The 18268-nt window shown below is 40.8% G+C and overlaps 1 protein-coding gene across 5 annotated transcripts in view; it reads right to left on the minus strand.

The window, feature by feature from the left end:
* The window catches only part of trpm3 (transient receptor potential cation channel, subfamily M, member 3), a 131154-nt gene that overhangs the window by 23108 nt on the left and 89778 nt on the right, over positions 1-18268 (minus strand). For all 5 annotated transcript variants that reach the window (XM_051075129.1, XM_051075128.1, XM_018669131.2 and 2 more), the window contains exons 9-15: positions 14213-14285; positions 9802-9902; positions 9242-9376; positions 8962-9012; positions 5582-5722; positions 3563-3592; positions 1704-1996 (exon numbers count right to left, since the gene is read on the minus strand). In XM_051075129.1, coding sequence (XP_050931086.1) covers positions 1704-1996; positions 3563-3592; positions 5582-5722; positions 8962-9012; positions 9242-9376; positions 9802-9902; positions 14213-14285 — 824 coding nt within the window. The remainder of the gene's footprint in view (positions 1-1703; positions 1997-3562; positions 3593-5581; positions 5723-8961; positions 9013-9241; positions 9377-9801; positions 9903-14212; positions 14286-18268) is intronic.

Below are 18268 nucleotides of genomic sequence, written 5' to 3' on the forward strand. Positions count from 1 at the left end.
GGACACACAAATACAGATACACATGCACACACACATCAAAAATACTCATCACAATATTTCACCCTACACTGGAAAGCAATCAGTTTCAGGGCTTTTGAGAATTTATAAAACAAGGTCTCTCAATGTTACAGATCCACTGTCATGGTCACAGTTGTGACTCCAGATTATTCCTTGTGTTTCTGTGGTTTTCTCTTCCCTTTGTGTCTCCCCTGTCCTCGTCTCTCTCGGCATGTGCATCTGTGTGTCTGTGTTATGGGCGTGGCGCTCCTCTCTCCCTCCTGGCTGCCTGATTGCCAATCTGCCTGCACACCTGCAATCCATCTACTCATCAACTCAGCAGTACACCTACCCCAGGTCTTCATCCACTCTTCTTCTGATCACTGTTTCAGTCTGGTAGCACACGCTAAGCCTCCTTAGAATTGTATATTCTTAGACCTAATCCTTGCCTCCTTGTGTTTCAGGATTGTTGCATTCCTGCCAGCTTACCTGCTCTTCTCTGTGCCTGTTTGCTATACTGCCAACCCTGCAAACCAGCTCTGCTTCACCAGTCACCAGGTTGCCACGACCCCATGTCATCGTCCACCTGCCTCCCCTGTTCATTCCCCCTGCCTGCCGGTCAGTCATCCAGCCCCATTCACAGCTCTACCTTCACCCCCCACTAAGCCCTTGCCTCGACAGCCACTAGCCTCCCCCTGCCTTCTATAGTCACCTGCCAGAATACTTATCCCCCTTCCCTTTATTTCTGTGGACAAGCAATGAATGGTCTTTTTTTCTCCTCCAAATGCACGATAGTGCATTTGGGCTCACTGTAACATACACAGCACATGACCCAGTTCAGCAGTGTCACATGAACGGATGAAGTTTCTGTTTCTATGAGGTGCTTCTCAAGTGGCCAATATGAACTTCTACATACAGTATAGAGGGTGAATATTTCAATATTTGTGTATCTTGTTTGGAAGTGCCTTAAAAAGTAAGAACTCCCACAGAAAGTGAGCATTACTGTATGTATGTCCACACATTATAAATAACACCAGCTCACACAAATATCCTCTGTGTTTATACAAATAAACACACACAGGCATTCACAAACACCGCAACCACACATTATGTAAAGACATCAAGATATAAAATGTATGTAGTTAAATGAGCTCCTTGAAGGAAGCCAGCCAAATTCTCTGTGGAAAGTAAACTGAAAATATGCCAGCTCTGAGGCTGTCCTTTGAAACTGTGTGTAAGTGTATGTGTATGTATGTGTATGCTGGGGAAGTGGTTGAGCTGTTGTGGCTATGCTTCATTTGTAGTATCTGGAATATTTTCTTCTAATTAACTGTTATTTCCGTAGCCAACATTTTCATCTCTAGGTGATTACCTTCATCTCAAATGCATATCCTTAACTAACGATGATGCATGTTATTAGATTTCTGTATGTATGTCACGGACATCCTGTGGGAGCCTGTAGTTGTTTGAAACGGGTCAACTTTTCCAGGGAAAAGCAAATACTAGTGTGTTTGTGTGTGTGCATCTGCCTATATGTGCTGGAGTTTAAGAGTAAACGTTATTGTCTAGACTCCCAACTCAACTTTGCATTAATCATTTAGCGCAGAGATATTTCCATGAAGTCAGCCCTACTCTGGACACTCACTCAGTACAGTATATGATGTTGAAAATCACACATGTCTGTCTGCATCCCTTGTGTCACCCACCTGGAGTTGTGGTTTAATTCCTGGGAGATGTCATCCACCATGTCGTTCTCAGAGGCTTCATGTGCCATAGCCTTGCAAAGCTTACAGGCTACCAAGGCCTTGGCCATAGCCTCTTCACCATGCTGCCAAAAGAACAGTGCCATCTTCTGACGTTTCATAAGCACGGCCCACACCATCAGCTCATGGAAGGGGAAAGGGAAGTGGTTGATTTCTGGGTCATCCAAATCGATGTCCACCTCTTCCTCTCGTTTGCGTGTAGTCTTCTGGCGGCCTCTGCGGATTGGCATGTCATCCTGGTGGGGATCCGTGACAAGTGAGCGGGGGTGGAAAGACAGAGGCGTCAATGAAGAAATTGTTCAGGTGATTTTTCGGATAATATTCATTGCCATGATTTCAGTATAACAGGACAACAAGAGTGTTGTAGGTTGATCCTGACCTGGTTATGGATGTTCTGTGTGAAGTCAATGCTTGGGCTCTAAATGATGATTACAAGTGGCACCCAAGAAAATTGGATTGTACTCATGACTTGAAGCTCTGAAGCACACCTGCTGGTTTGGCCACTTTAGATGTCTAAAGTGGTCATATCAACCAGTGTGGGTTTTCATTGTATATTCATAAAAGGTGTTCACCCTCCACATGCAGTAGGAGAGTTAGGCAGGTGGAGGTACAAAATGTTACACACAAAGCAATTTAGATGACAAATAGCAGGCATGGTCTCATATTCCATATATTTTATAATTTTCCTTTACTTTTGAGTGACAAGACACCGCTAGAGGAGAAGCTCAGTATCTCCAGGTTTGCTCACTGTCTCTGGAGAGACTGAAACTGCCAGTTAATGCCTAAATGGCATGTCAGCAGGGCAGCATTGATCTCCAGTAATTTCACATTTTAACAGCTGAGGACTACTGACAGTTGGTCAATCACATATATCTGAGGAATGACTTTCAGTGCTACTAGAATTGCTGCTTTCTCTGAGAGAGAGTATCTGGACAAAGAAAGATGATAATACTTCTGACTTCAGACAATGACACTCTATCAATATCTGTTTATAAGAGAGGAAGTTTGTGAGTTTACAGATATTTAGAAATGACTGGAGTACCATAAAATTAAGTCTTTAATAACTGCAGGTGTCCAGTGTTAATGGGAGTAAATTTATGGCCTGGTTGCCATACTAACTGAGTGTTAAATTGGTTCACAAAAAGAGAGCAAAGCATTAAGGGAAATTGAGTTGATTTTAACAGGCACAAACAAGGAGAAAACACACACTGATGGGGAGACAGATTTCAAACAGGCAGACAAACAATGGAACGGACAGCCATACACGTTGGATACAAATACCTCTGAGAAAACTGCAGACACATGCTGTGATAAAAGGCTTATGATGTAGATACCTTATGGTATGTACACCATGGATACATTTGTGTACACAAACCATGTATTATGTAATGCAGTTTGGTCATTACCTATTCACCTAAATGTAACTAGGCTGCTCTGACATGTGTCATAAGAGGCATATACATTAAAACTGAGCCATTAGACGTTACGTAGCCATAAGCATTTTTCCATTCCATAAATCTGAGGAAAAGGTAAATTGAAAAAAATACCTTTGTACAAGGCTGTGTGAAATGTCTAAAGATCTTCTGTCTGTCTCAAAATGTGTACAGATTGCCAGCAAAATAAACTAAGTATGCCTCAAGGTCTGTCTTTCAAAGACAGTGAGGCACGCAGCTATCTCACGGAAGATTCTGCAGACCTACTGTACACTCAACATATAATACGAGTGAGAAGACTGTGTTTTAGACAAGGGAGAGGAACAGTAAAGGAATGACTGAATAACAACCTTGATGATCAACACTCACCTCCATCCCCAGCAGTTTCAGGGCTTTGGGCTAGAAAAGCAACAAAAACATAAACAAACAGAAGACCTTGTCGAATGTATGTTATAGAGCAATTTACTCTATAAGCACAACACAGCATAGACTGACAGACAGACAGACTCACTTACATGCGACTGGAAATATTCTTTGATATGGTAAGTTACCCATAGTGTTTTTTAAAAATAGCAACAACAGTGAAGGATAGCATTTTGTGCAGGTGTGATTGACAGTTTACTATACATACAGCAACAATCTCTCAAGGTGGCGTGTTTGCATGTATTAAAGCAGAGTGTATTTGTGCATTTGGTACAGTACTGTGTATCTGTATTAAAGCAGGGCATGTATGAATTATGCATTCATGAGCCATCATCTGAGTTGGTAAAAATAGCCCAGGTCTCCTGTGGGGATTTTGATATCTGCATCTATTTCAAAGCTTTGTTCTTAGTTAATGTGTATGTGTGTGCGTGTCTGTGTGTGTGCATGTGACTATGTAAACGCACGTTCATTTCATCTAGAAAATCACAGTTAAATTGGATCTGACTCTCTCTCCCTCTCTCTCTCTGCCTCTCTCTCTCTCTCTCTCTGCCTCTCTCTCATTTTGCCTCTTTGCTCAGTCTCTGTCCCGTTTTTTTTTTTTGCTTTCACTTTATCTGCGTCTTTCCAGCTGCTTTGTTGCTGCCGTGGCAGACATACAATGAGATAAACAGGCACATGAAGAATCACATGCACACATACACACACTCACAAACACACATATTCAAACATAAATACACTATTAAGCAGAAATATGGTGTTTCAGACACAGCTGTGTACTGTATATTTCTATTTTCATCACACCTGTGGCAGTGTGTGAAGTATTGAGGCAGAATGAGAGAATGATATGTCAGAACAAGAGAACATGAACACACCATATAATGTGCAGTATGTGTGGTGTTGAACACACCACCACCAAAACAGTAAAGCACAATGATCAATGATCAGTTTCTCCACTTTGGCTTCAAGTGTCCTAATCAGAGAGGTGAGATTCTGCAGTGGTTGCAATGAAGTGTGTATCTTCTTGGGTTTTTGATGGCACATGATGAGGAGCCAGTGTAGATGAATGATTTGTTGCATCAAGCTAATAATAGCCTGTGCTGCCACTCGATTTGATGCGGAAATGAAGAATAACAGGAGGACGACTCTTATGTTTGACCTCTGCTGATGAACAGCACCGTGACTGCACAAGATCACAAATTGTATGGATTTAGTGACAGCTCTGTAATTGAAAAAATACATTTAATGCCTTAATATCATCTTGAGTTTTTCTAAATGTATTATTTCAGTGCCTCAGTTTTTCATTTGGGCAGTCAGACTGAGGTATGCAGACTCACATCCTATTTTTGTGCAACACTAGATAGCAGTTGCACCTTGAAGACAACCAGCTTAAACCCACTGATTTAAGCTTATTATGTTATATATTAGTGGCTCTCCAATTATTGCTTTTTCTTTCTAGCTGTGAAGCGCTTTGTAAGCCTGGTTTTGGACAATAAGAATAAACATTTTATTGCTACATAAATAAAATTTTAGTCACTAATTCAGGCTTACTTCCTTTACCTTATAGGTTTGACATCCACCTCAAGTCTCAACATACACAGTGGTGTATTACAAAGATTTCTGCCATCCTAAATCCAAAAACAAGTACCACACTCGACGCACTCTGTAGGTACTACGGTTTCACGTATTTCCTGTCACAACCAGTAAATTTATATGTACATGCTAATTAACTACTTGGATCAGCAGGTGGAGTTTGCCCTTGAGTGCACAATCCCTAATTAACATTTTATTATTAAAACATAATTTGCTCATATTATCCATCTTGCCCTTACAGGGCAAATTTGATCATGAGGCTCATTTCACTGATAGTGTTCCTGTGATTAATGACATTAAAATATTCTCAGACATTAGTGTTAAAATGCATTAATGGCAGGATGCTAATGAAGAAGGTGAGAATCATTCACTCACCCTTTTGGGTCCAAAGAGGTTGTGGTATAGAGTCCTAAATCTCTTCCTGGTATAGTTACACCGATATGCCCCGCCCATGAGGTATTCAATGACCAGTCCAATGTCGATGAGACTAATGCGGTAGTCCGGGGGCAGGTTTCCCTAGAAAACCAGACAGTGTTAACAGGCAACAACCCACGCCGACTGATTTATAAAGGAAGGTAAACAAGAGGGAAACAAGGAGTACAAAACAAAACACACAGTCATACACACCACAAAATCCATACCAAACTCTTTTTGGCTATAAAAGAAAACATGATTATCAGATTCACCTTGAAGTAGATCCAACTGAACCCTGGATATTCTCGCTTGGAAAGAACACACAATGTCAGTGAGTAAACCGCACGATAAGCAAGAGCAGGGGAAATGAGAAACACAGAAACTCAGGTGAGATCTCTCTTCCAGACTCTTTAATACATTGTTATCACAACCAGACTGTGGTTCAGTTTATGTTTTTGGATTTTAAATTATTTGAAACTATGTGGATCTTGGTTTGGATGCAGAAACTTTGAGTTACTCCTCCAGTATCACTGAAAAAAAAAAATCGATTGAACCAAAAACTGGTCACAGTTTAAGGTATGGTAATACTCCCAACAGCTTTCTAAGAATGTGAAACTTTGAAGCCCCAAGCTGTAACTTCTCCTCTTAAACTCAACAGAGAAGCAAAAAATGAGGAGAGAATTAAAAACTCAGGTGTAATATGATTTATAGAGAGAATATAATGTCTGAGGACAATTACAAAGCATGTAAAAAATTGAATGATTTGTCGTAATTTGCATTTAGGGAAATAATGAGATCTTCTCAGTGAGGTTCAATGCAGTCTTGAAGAGAGGAAAAAGAGAGAGAAAGCAGTAACGACTCATTAGCCTGGAAGAGAGGGGCAATAGCACAGAAAGACAGACAGACAGCTATTAACGCTGGAGGGGAGAATCATTATTGAAATAGAAGTCCTTTCTCATGAAGACGATTACAATGTCAACACTTACTGCTCCTCCTTGTGCCCTCAACATCAACCCCAGATCATGCAGTCATTATCCTGACCCCCACTGCTTCTTTGAGGTACACCAATTACCTTACATATCTTTACACCTACCCTGATACCATCCTCATCCCTCTGCAATCAGATGTGAGATCCTAGAAATCCTCTGTCCCACTCGACTCTTTATATCTAAAGATTGAATTTCATTGGCAGCAAAGGTGAGCTGTACTGCTGACAAACCCCTGTAGGCCAGCTGATACACTTTGAAGCAAAGAAAGCCACAGATACTGCTTGTCTTTTCAACATTCCTGGTTCAAAGCACCTCTCACCTCGCCATCCTACTGATATATGTATAGTTCAAATGCACCAGTCAATGGTCAGCTGAGCCCTCTTTTAGTTCCCTGTTGTTGTGATGCTCAAGCTAATAACTGTTTGTTTACACCCTGGGTGAATACACTCTAAGAGCTTAGCCTGCTGCAGTTTTTAATTCTCCAGTGTAGTTAGTTAAAGTCTGAGTCTTGGCTGACTTACTAATGTGGAAGCTGCTCTGCTGAAAAACTCTGAAAAAATGTTTCTTTTTACTGCCTCCATACAGCATAGTCACAGCATTAACAACAACAAATTAAACAGCTGACCAGCCAGTTACTTCTGTTTAGGTGTCATTTTTTTTGCCAAACTTATTGAAAATCATCACAAATTACAACACAGACGATATTTAAATGTATAATGTCAGTGTTTCTCAACCCAGTTCTCATGTCAGCTGATGACCTACAGTGCTAATCAACTATCCAAATATTCTGGCTCATTCCTACACTTTCAGTTAGCAAAGCAAACTTAGATGTAAAACATTTGGATTTATTCCCAACTTTTCCTGATATGTGAGACTTAAGGTCCAAGGTGTATTGCTCCCAACCTTTGGCCACACAACTGCATTGTTCATTTACTCTGCAGAAAAAGCAATTTCTGTTTTGGCAGCTGCAGTCCACAAAGCCAATTCTCCCCGTTTTCTGACTCAGCTTTCACACAATCTAACGAATGGACCAGATTAAACTTGAGAACAGCCTTCATCTGCCCTCACAGCTGTTATTGGCACAACACCTGCATCTGAATCAAAATAAAAACTGCTAGTTGCTGATCAACCAGTCTACAGAGAACAACAAAAGCAACAAACAAACAAACAAACAAACAAAAAAACAGGAAACCGAAATGACACTGTGACTCAACCCGAGGATAGCAGTTAAATCTAATTAGCATCATACGATGATACAACAATGACACACAAACATCAAGCTACACTATGGCAATTACACATAGCTCTGCAAAAAGAACATGGTAATGTTATGCCATGCACTACAGTGCGTTTTGAATGTTTGTGAAATGGTGTAGTGATATGTCTTGCATTTAAACTGCATACTCTCTGCACTGACTTGTGATCAGCGTTGTGTTTAAAGACATGGATGAGGTAAAGGAGGGGTGATTACAACATAGAGCCTCTTCAGCGACTCCAGGAGAATACAGCATTACTGTAATCAGTAACACTTTAATTTAATGAACACCTCTCAGATCTAATGGTGGTGCGGCTGACCTCTCTATCATCTCTCAACAGTGGGATCATTCCTAATTGGTGTGGAGACATGTGTTGAATGTAAAACTTGTTGTCTTTTATTGCCAGTAACACTGGCAGGGTGCTATAGGAGATGTGCAGCAAATTATAATGAAGTGTTGATTTTTTTGGCTAAAGTGCAGCCAAAACCCACTGAAACACAATGCCACTATTTCATCTACACATGAAATGAACACAGTCCTGATACAAAAAATCAATTTCATGTAAAGGATTTTGCAATATAACTAATCACAGAATCGGCTGATACTTCATATCAAAAAGACCACACAAAATAATGGTGTTAATAATAAAAACAAATAAACTGTGGGTCTACAAAGTTCTTTATCAGCCTCACAGCAGTTCCACTGCGGCCTCAGTTTTTTCAAATTCACGTTCTGTGGATAAAACAATGTTTAATACATGTGGTGTTTGTTTACCATCGTGGTGTGTGCCTTAGACAAAGAACAGAGTAAATTGCTGAAGAGTCATGAGAGGGATGGGAGTCGTGCATAGCTCTACACAGCCACTGCAGCCCGCAACTCCAGCTGAAAGAGAAAAGCCGGCCTCTATTCGCAGTTAACAGCAACTAGGGCTACCAAAATCTAGACACACAAATTGATGCAAACACACACCGCAAAAAAGCAACTGAAACGCTATGTAGTCAAACATGTCCTCTTTAATACACACATTCAAGCCAACATTCCCATATAGTGTGCCTGAACAGCCACAGAGCTAAAGGGATGGCAGGGATGTTCATACCTTTTTGACATCTCTGACAAGGTGGTACAGTGTGTTGGATGGTCCATGTCTCTGTTGGAAAAAGAATCATAATATAACACATGACAGCATCTACAATTTCTCAGGACAAAACTGACCATGCCTGCTATACACTAATAGCACCATGTATTTCTTTTGCAAGGAACTTTTCAAACAACGTTTTACTTTGAAACTCACTATTGCAACTATCTGCTAAAAGAGGTAAAAAGATCACATAACTTTATTTATAGTTTACAGTCCATTTATGTGCAGTTGAGATTACCGTGTTGTAGAGCTCCTCCAGTCTGGAAAGCGTGAGGAAACGGTGCATACTGACTCCATTCTCAATCAGAAGCTTGACAAAGTCCACTCTGTCCAGAACTAAGGCATCCAGCATCGCCTGCTCCAGGGAACCGACCTACGGCACGCGGGAGAAAGGACAAATATAATGACAACAACGTACACAGAAAACAAACACAAACTACAGTATGGAGGAACGCTGCAAATAAATAAATATTTATGGATGACTTCACTCTAATAGTCCAGTGAACTCTAGAGCAGTGTTACAATGCTTTGTGCTCTATTGATTTCACATGGCATGTGAGTGGAGCCACACATAATTGGTTAATTTAAGACTCCTTCAAATTATATAGTCTGAAAACTGCAAATAAATTCATACTTTTTAATTATGTTCACAGATAACCACTGTAGTCCTTGATTATTATATGCAGCCATTTGTCAGTTGCTGAATTTTTCACCCTTGACTGATCCTGAGGAGTTCTCTGCATCCAAATTGCCTTTCAGTGCTCAAAATATAATTTCATTGGCTGTTTCAGTTCTTACGGGCCACTGCTGTCCATAGATGAAGATCTGACTGCGGGCGATATCCACTCTGTTCCACGCCAGCGCTAAACTCAGCTGGTCAGGAGCAGAAGCGTTGGCACCTGAGAGAGGATGCAAGCAGGTTGATGGACAATGTCATATTTGTGACAAACAAGGTTTCTGACACACAGATACAGAGTCAGAGATCCAAACTTTAAAGCAACCTCCTAGTGTGATTTTTATTAGTTGTTACTTAAGTTGATACACTTTGTTGCTTTAGTATTTATGCTGATTTGTCTTGAGTGCTTATTTTATATTCTTTTTATATGCTTATATTCACTTACCCCTGCTGGATTCTAATATTTTTCTGGCTGAAAAGTATGAAATGATTTTCATGAGTTTCATCTCTCTTATCTTGAGAGACTTTTGTTTACTTCTTGATATACAGCTTTTGGGGTTGAGGGCTATTTTTCTGAGCTGCAGGGGCTTTGTCTAACTTCAGGTTTGGTGGCTCTTGGCTTTACTGACAACGTGTGTTGTTTGTCCTGTCCCTGCTTTTGGCTGTGCCTGTTTGTAGAGAGTGAGATGTCTTTGCAATGGGGAATGACAGCTTGTTCTTTGATGTATCACTTAATTTAATGCTCCATCTCATTTCTGCATAAAATGTGGACTACAACTGCGCTCCTTTGATTTTCTGTGTCTGTGAACATCATTTTCTGTACTTTATGGTCCTCTAGTAACATCACCATGGCTCTAAAGTAACCAGAAGAGAACTACAGAACATACATACGAGACCAAAAAAAAAGAAAAATATATTACAACTGAGAATAAAAGATAAAAAAAAGTGGCATTGTGGACAGATCCAATTAGTTCAGTGTAATACTGGAGGAGGCAAGAAAAAAAGACATGTTGTTTACAAGATTCAAGGGCACAATGACAATAAGGATAAAACAAAAGTAAAAAAGTCACGTCTGTCATCACTGTGACAGCTTTGCTGCATGTCATTGCTGCTTGGTAAAGGACAGAATGATAAATGTAAGTCTTCTGAGAATAAAAAACATTTGCTGGGGTGTCCTGGTGGCCCAGTGATTGAGATGGATATCAAACTGTGGCACAATGTCCGTGGTCAGATTCTAGCCAGGGACAAGCTGCATGTCGTTCCCCCTTTCTTTCCCCTCTTGTTTTCCATCACCTCTCACCTGTTCATTATTGTGTCATCACATTTCCGTTCAACTTTAGTCAGAATATTTTTGGGAAACACCTTGCAAAAGTAAGGAGATGATTACAACGCAAAAAATGGGTTTTATGGTAATCTGAGTCTTAAGATACTTTTGAGTGACGGGGCTGAGGTACAGTGCGTAAAGACGTAATCCCAACTGTAGGTATTTCTTGCATGAGCTTAAACCACAGTGATACCATATTTGTTGGAATAGGGAATTAAGTCAGGACAGCAAGAGACTGTAGTGTATATTAAATAAACCTCACTATTTATAATTGATCTACAGAATCCAATGTGAAACATCTTCAGTGTTATCTACTGCAAAAAAGCACTCCCTGTAACTCAACTTTCATAGTCAGCCTGTGAGGGATTGTTTATAGTGGTTCACTTTTATAGTGGCACACATCAAACACTTTTGACCAGTGAGATCTAACAGAGACAGTCTTCTGTTCACATTAATAATTTAGCTGTACTCTGGGATGAGTTAATCAAAATGAGCGAGATAAGAAAACAATTCAACTTTGCCTTTAGAGAAATTCAGTGTAATACAAAGTATAATAATAATATTCCCTTGTGTGTAGACAAGACTGTGTAATTTTTAATAAGCACACCGGTATCATTGCTTTACACAGAGCTCTCTCTGACTTAAAGGCCTGTACAGCATTACAGAAGCTTAATGGTGCAAGTTCAGACAGAGCCCTGCTAATAAGACACAGAGCCCACTAATAAGAGCTTTAGCAGAGATATATGTATATTAAAAGGCATGGTGGCCTTGCTTTATCAAAGGCCTGTGGCTGTACTCAGTCTGCCATCAGGGAGGTTGAACTGCAGCCAACTGACTTTATAGACCCAATCTTCAGGATATTGACTACCTCTGACAGTAGACCATAAATTACTCTAAACTCCCCTCTGTTACACCATGTGTGTTTAGCTGCAGTTTCCTTCCAGCTCTGTCTGTTCGCACTTCTCTAAATCTCTTTCTCTCTTTCTCTCACAAAGCTTCACACTCTCACTCCTTTAATTCTTTTTTTCCAGCTCTTGCTCTGTTCTCCCCTCACCGTGTATTCCTGACTGTGCTGCGCTTTGTTGAGCTTCAGGCAGTAGCTTAGTTCTTCGGTGGAGGAGTCTAATCCAGTGTTTTAAAAAGCTCTCAGGCAGGATGTGACTGATTTCATTTTACACTAAAAGCCTTAACGCTTCTCATTCACTCAGCCACAGAATGAGACTTGCATGTAAAATGACCCTCATGCTGTTTACCATAAAGCATTTTTTGCCCCTTTCCTTAGTGTTCCTCTTTCATCCTTTCACTCCCCTGATCTCCTCCTTTTCGTTTCCCTTTTTTTCATTTTGTCTTCTCTCTTTCTTTAATTTCAGTTCCTTCCTTCACTCATTCATCTAAATGCCATTATTAGCACAATGCAAAAAGGGATGAATAGAGAAAGGATAAACAAGTCAACAGAAATCAAATACAGATCAACAGATGGAGTCAAGAGAGCACATGAGTGAAAAAAAACTCTCTAGTTTAGTCTCCTCTTCACTCTCTGTGGAATGAAATGTTTCTCTGAGGAACAATTACTGAGATAGTTAGTCATATGCGCTGACTTGCTAAGCAGTCCCATAAGACTCACTGTTTCTTTGTACATGTGCATAGGTGTGTATTCACATGCATAGGTGTGTGTGAGAGTATGTGCGCGAACTCCAGTGGGCCTAGTTAATGTCATACTCCTTGAAGACACAAGAGCAACCGTGATCAATACAAGCTACTGAACAACCAGTCGAAAGTATGGATCTATGAGTGTGTGTATGTGTGTGTGTGTGTGTGTGTAGAGGGGTGGGTATGGGAGGGTGGGGGCATGGGAAACAGTGATGCGGGAAATAGGGTAGGGGATAGGGGAACGAAGGAGGTTTGGTTTAATTGCTGTGTCTGCACTTGACAAATTTTCAATTCCCTTACTGGCAAATGCATAACAATTTGTTAGTATCACACACTTCTGCTGACTGTATATCTGCCTGTATATTTTACTGTGTCATGCCTTAAGACTAGACTAGACTATGTTGTATATGTATAAAGATAAGAAATTGCAAGCTTGGACTGTGGGTCCCTTGCCACAATGTGGGCACTTCAGCAGTTCTGAGATACGAAAGCCTCATGTATGCCACATGAGGAACAGTGTATTGTTAGGCCATTTGGTGAAATCATTATTGGCCACATTAGAAATTAATTTCATAAATAGATATTACATTGAAATATATACTTCAAAAGATATTGCACAAAAGAGATGGCACTTTGCATAATTCATTGGTAACTATAAGTGTCTCCCTGTAATTATTTGTCTCTGGCCACAGAGTTAATGAGCAGCTGTGTTCATGCTAATGGATTATTCTGCAGGTGTTGTTTTTATATCAGGCTTATATTAGCATACCAAGTTGGAAACCTGAATTCACTGCAGGCTTGCCTGAAACGACTTTGACGACACTGTAGCTGGTGCGGCACTAGAGTCACAACCACATCACATTTGGAGAACTAGTTTGATGTTTTGTGAAATACACTTGCACATTTTCTTGCCAAGAGTTAGATGAGGAGGTTGCTAAAGCCAGCAGCTGGTTAGATTAGCTCAGCACAGATTGGGCACAGAGGAAAACAGCTAGCCTGGCTTTCTCTAAAGCTAACAATGTCTGTGTACAAGCACCTCTAAAGCACACTAATTAAAATGTTATACAGTGTATCACTGGTTGAATCCCTACAAAAAGTAGTGTAAAAACTAAACCAGTGAACACTAGACTTATATTGGAAATGCAGTGGTAACAGAACTCCTGCATTATACCCACAGCACTGTTTCTGTAAGTAAGCAATTGTTTGATAATATAATTTTTATAATTTAATGCTGCAAATTTGTGTTGGAGTCTTCCTGCCCTGCAGTGATCAAAAATTGCTTAATTGAGCTTTCAGAGAGAAAAACATAAGCACAGATGTCTGCGTTTTATTACTAAGCTCTGAACTGCAAAAATAAAAACATACTCATGTGCTTTAAACATATACCAAAACTGGGACAGTGAGAGGAATGCTTTCTGAAACGATATCATCCTCCTTTAATGTACAGAAAATTCCAAATAACAACATCCTTGGAGGGTGGCAGTGAAATGAAAGCCACTTACTATACACTCACACTCCAGCACACACACACACACACACACACAAATGCACACACCCACCTTTGAGTAATGCAGTGAGGATGGCAAGGTCAATGTCCTGATGTCCCTCTGACCCCATCCGGAAAACTGTTATCTGAGAGACAAAGAGGGAGAGAGAGAGAAGGAAAATAGAGAGAAATAGAGGGAGCAAGAGAGAAAGAGTGATAGAAAGGTGCATTAATTCTACACAAGCCTGTTTGAAAGTGACTTTAGTCTTGAGTCATTCTATTGTTGTTTGCTTGACTGTATCAAGGTTTATAGCATAAAAAAATTCAGCCACATCTTGAGTGAGAGTGCTTTCATTTGCTGGATTAAACTACTTCACAAAAAACACTGCTACCAAGGTGCTCAGAGGGGGGAAGAGGAAAGTATATATACAGTACATTATATCATTCATATCATTCATTCAACATAATATACTGTGTGTTCTCCTCTCCAGAATCTCCCCTTTTCTCTCTCATCTTCTTTTGCAGGGAACACCACAACACTCTCAGATACAACTTGTTCACTGTAGGGAGGGAATAAAGGCATTTGCTGAAAAGGCAACTGAGGAGAATGAGAGCAAAAACATGACAAAGGGAGAGATCAAATAAATATGAACTAATGGTGCTCTCCAATTCCAGAGATCATTTTGTTCTATTTCTTTTGCTGTGTGTACCATTTTTTGGATTAGGCTTTAAGGTAAATATTTCACTCGGAGGGCAATTTAGGTCTTTGTCTGTGCAGTCTGACATGTCTCTTAGCAGAGTTTTTTAATATCCTGAGTGAGATGAACTAATGGTGCAATGGATGAAAGCCAAAGTCCACCGAGAGGGACAGCTTTTCTGGATTATTTTTTCTGTAATACGTATCACGCGCACGTACACAGACCGGTGTTAACGTATGTGGCTGTACACGCACACATGCATGCATGTGTGAAGGGCACCTTGTGGGAGCTGTGTACAGGAGAATGCGTGTTCTGAATGCCTGACGAGCTTTTCCTCTAATCCTTCCATCCACCCATCCATCTCCTCCCACCTCCCTCTCTTCCCTGCAGCCCATCTCCTTTCCCATCTTCCCTCTAAATGGCTTCATTTGGTGGAGCTCCGGGAATGTGCGGGCTTTGCTGCTGCTGCTGTTGCTGCTGCGTTCCCTTGGGCGTTGCTGCAATGTTGCACGCTAACCCTCCTCTTTCAATTCTATCCTTCTCTCTCTTTTGACACAATCTAAATGCAGAAAAATAATTCAATTCACATTGATGATTTACAGTGTCTATTATGTTGTCCCATTCATCATTCGTACACCGTATGCTGATGACATGTTGGCTCCACCCTGAGAGAGAAATGAGGAGCAGGGCATCGTGTTAACGCCCCAAGCCCTGTGTCATGCATTGCAAATGCAATCACTAATAAGGGGAGCATCTAAGTGTGTGTGAGCGCTTGTGTGTGTGTGTATGTGGTGGTCACATGCCTGTGCAATCAAAAGGTCTTTCTCCAGGTGAAATAGGAGTGCAATGGGATGTGAAAGTATCGACTGAAGTCTTCATGAGCGGGGACATCAATGAGTTGTTGTTGCAATGTGTAATTTCATGTGCTTCTCTGAGTCTAGTTTTAGTGTGTGTGGTTGTGTGGTGTGTGCATGTACGTGTATTTGTATTTGTGTGTGTGTGTTTGAAAGGTGTGGCCAGTGGCTAGATTATTATTTGCTAGAACGCATCTTTGCCTTCACCCTAATCGATGTTAACAACACATTTATGGTGCCATTTGTTGAGCACACGCAATACTATGATCTAACCGTGCGGTGTGTGAGTGTGTGTCTCAGAAAGAGTGTTGTTAGTGTGCTAAAAAGAGTAATAGTTCTTGTGCGTGTGCTTGCATTGTGACTCTGAAAGGTCAAACTATAAGTATATATTTTATAACTAGATCCGTTTTTAGAAAAAAACAATCAGACAAAGAAGGAGAGACAGAGAGAGACACAGAGAGAGACAGAGAGAGAGAGACAGAGAGAGAGAGAGAGGCTGGGGCAGCTACCTATAATAAGGGCATGCTCATGTATGAGTTAAATTTCACCCAATCAGCACAGATTCCTATTCTGGCCACTTGTTCATTATACCCTGTACTTATCATTACAGCAGAAAAGAGGATTCTCTCTCTCTCTCTCTCACACACACACTCACACACACGATTCTTGATGATGACGATAGATGGATGACGCTGTGACAGAGAGAAGGTGATGATTATAGAAGATGTTCGCCGTTGAGTCTATTCTCCCCTGTCCCTCCAGGCCTCTGCACCTTTACCTCCGCTCTCCTTCTTCCACCCATCATCTTTTTGCCTCCTTCCCCCACCACCTCCAACCACTAATCTCACAGAAACCTCCCACTGGCATGCTACCCGCCACCCCCACCATCTTTGCCCGCTTCCTCTCTACTTCTTCCTCCCTTTTCCTTTCCTCCAATCACAACCCCTGTGACCCTGTGGATATGTGCTACCTGTTATCATAGAGGCTCTACCATACAGAGACTGAGCAGACCACAGCCTCTACGACAATGCAGGGCTGCCAATTTAATCGCAACGATCCTACAGAGAGTCATCAATAAGTCTGTGTGAAGGTAAACAGACAGCTCCTTCCCCATCTATTTTCATCAACACGTACAAACAAAGGTGCTCTTGAGTACTTCCTGTGAGCAAACAACTTTAGTGTAACAGCTTTACTGTTTTTTGTTTACTCATAGCATAAACACACCAATCTGCTGTACTATACATTTTCAAAATGTTGATGATAGTCACGCTCGGTTAATACCGTAGCTTAAAATATCTTTAAATGTTGAATATGTTTTTGACATCTCTCTTCCTCTAATCTGGCACCTCAGGGGTCAACATATGAGAGAGAGGGCACTGATCTGTGTCTGTCACACTCCATCTCTCTGTTGACAAGAAAACAGGAAAGAGGAAAAGAGTATGAACACTAAGGAGAAGGAGACAAGTGGAGGCAGGGATTGAGTGGATAGACGAAACAGGAAGCATGTGTAAAGCAAAGGAAGACAGAGGAACGGAGATTTAGTGTTGACAAATTGAAGACGGATATATGAGATGAAAAGGGAAGAGGCAGTGCTATCTTTCTCAGTGTGACTGGGTTCCATCGGAGGATTCCCATATCTTCAGAGGCACTAAGCTACATGCTTAGAGGATCAGAAAACTGCTCTTCACGCTGCAGTGAGCCAAGCTGATTGGAAAACATTCATCTTCATTTAACAGGCAAAGACCCTGCTGATGCTACTACATGTACATACAAGACACATGGCAGACACCACACACACACACACACACACACACACTCGTACAGTCCAAAGACATGTCCAAATCTTCTTCTGCATTCTACATTAACAATGGTAGCAGTTCAGATTTGACACAAAGTCTGCTAATGCTTTCATCTTTGTGAATTTGAGCATAAAATATTTAGATGTGCATCTATTACTTACTGGGATGAACCATGAACAAACACTTTTCAGTATGAAGAGCTGAAGTTTCTCTATTTATGAAATTTTAAACTGATAAACTGCCCTGCTGATAATTAATAGTAATGCTTCTCTGTGTCTCAAACTCTCTACTGTACCTAAGTTTCACATTTGCTCTTCATCCAAACCATCATTTTTTTCCTTCTCCTATTTCGTGTCTCATTTCCTCCCACCCTCCCTCCCAATCTACCTCTCTCTCTCTCTCACGGTCCATTTAAGTCACTCTTTCACTCTCCTCGTCTTCCTCCTACTCCTTCTTAGTTTCTCTTGTCAGGGAGGCGGAGGAACATTGTGGGCTGGTGGTTCCTCCTCAATATTTAATCCGAATTAAACATATAAGGACTATTCTTCACTTAATTATTCATACCAAGCTGGGAGATACCAGGACAGTCATCTTGCACACACCCTCCACACACACATACTCCCAACCTCCCACAGAGGAAGAGTGTGAGATCTAGAGAGAGGGAGGCAGAGGGAGAAAGAGGCACTTCTCTTTTAATTAGACCTAGAATTGGATTCACGCATTTCTGGCAAAAAGGAGCTATATGACAACAGAACCTGATAATATTTAATTGCACTGA

This window comes from Lates calcarifer, linkage group LG13, assembly GCF_001640805.2.
Source record: "Lates calcarifer isolate ASB-BC8 linkage group LG13, TLL_Latcal_v3, whole genome shotgun sequence".
NCBI lineage: Eukaryota > Metazoa > Chordata > Actinopteri > Centropomidae > Lates > Lates calcarifer.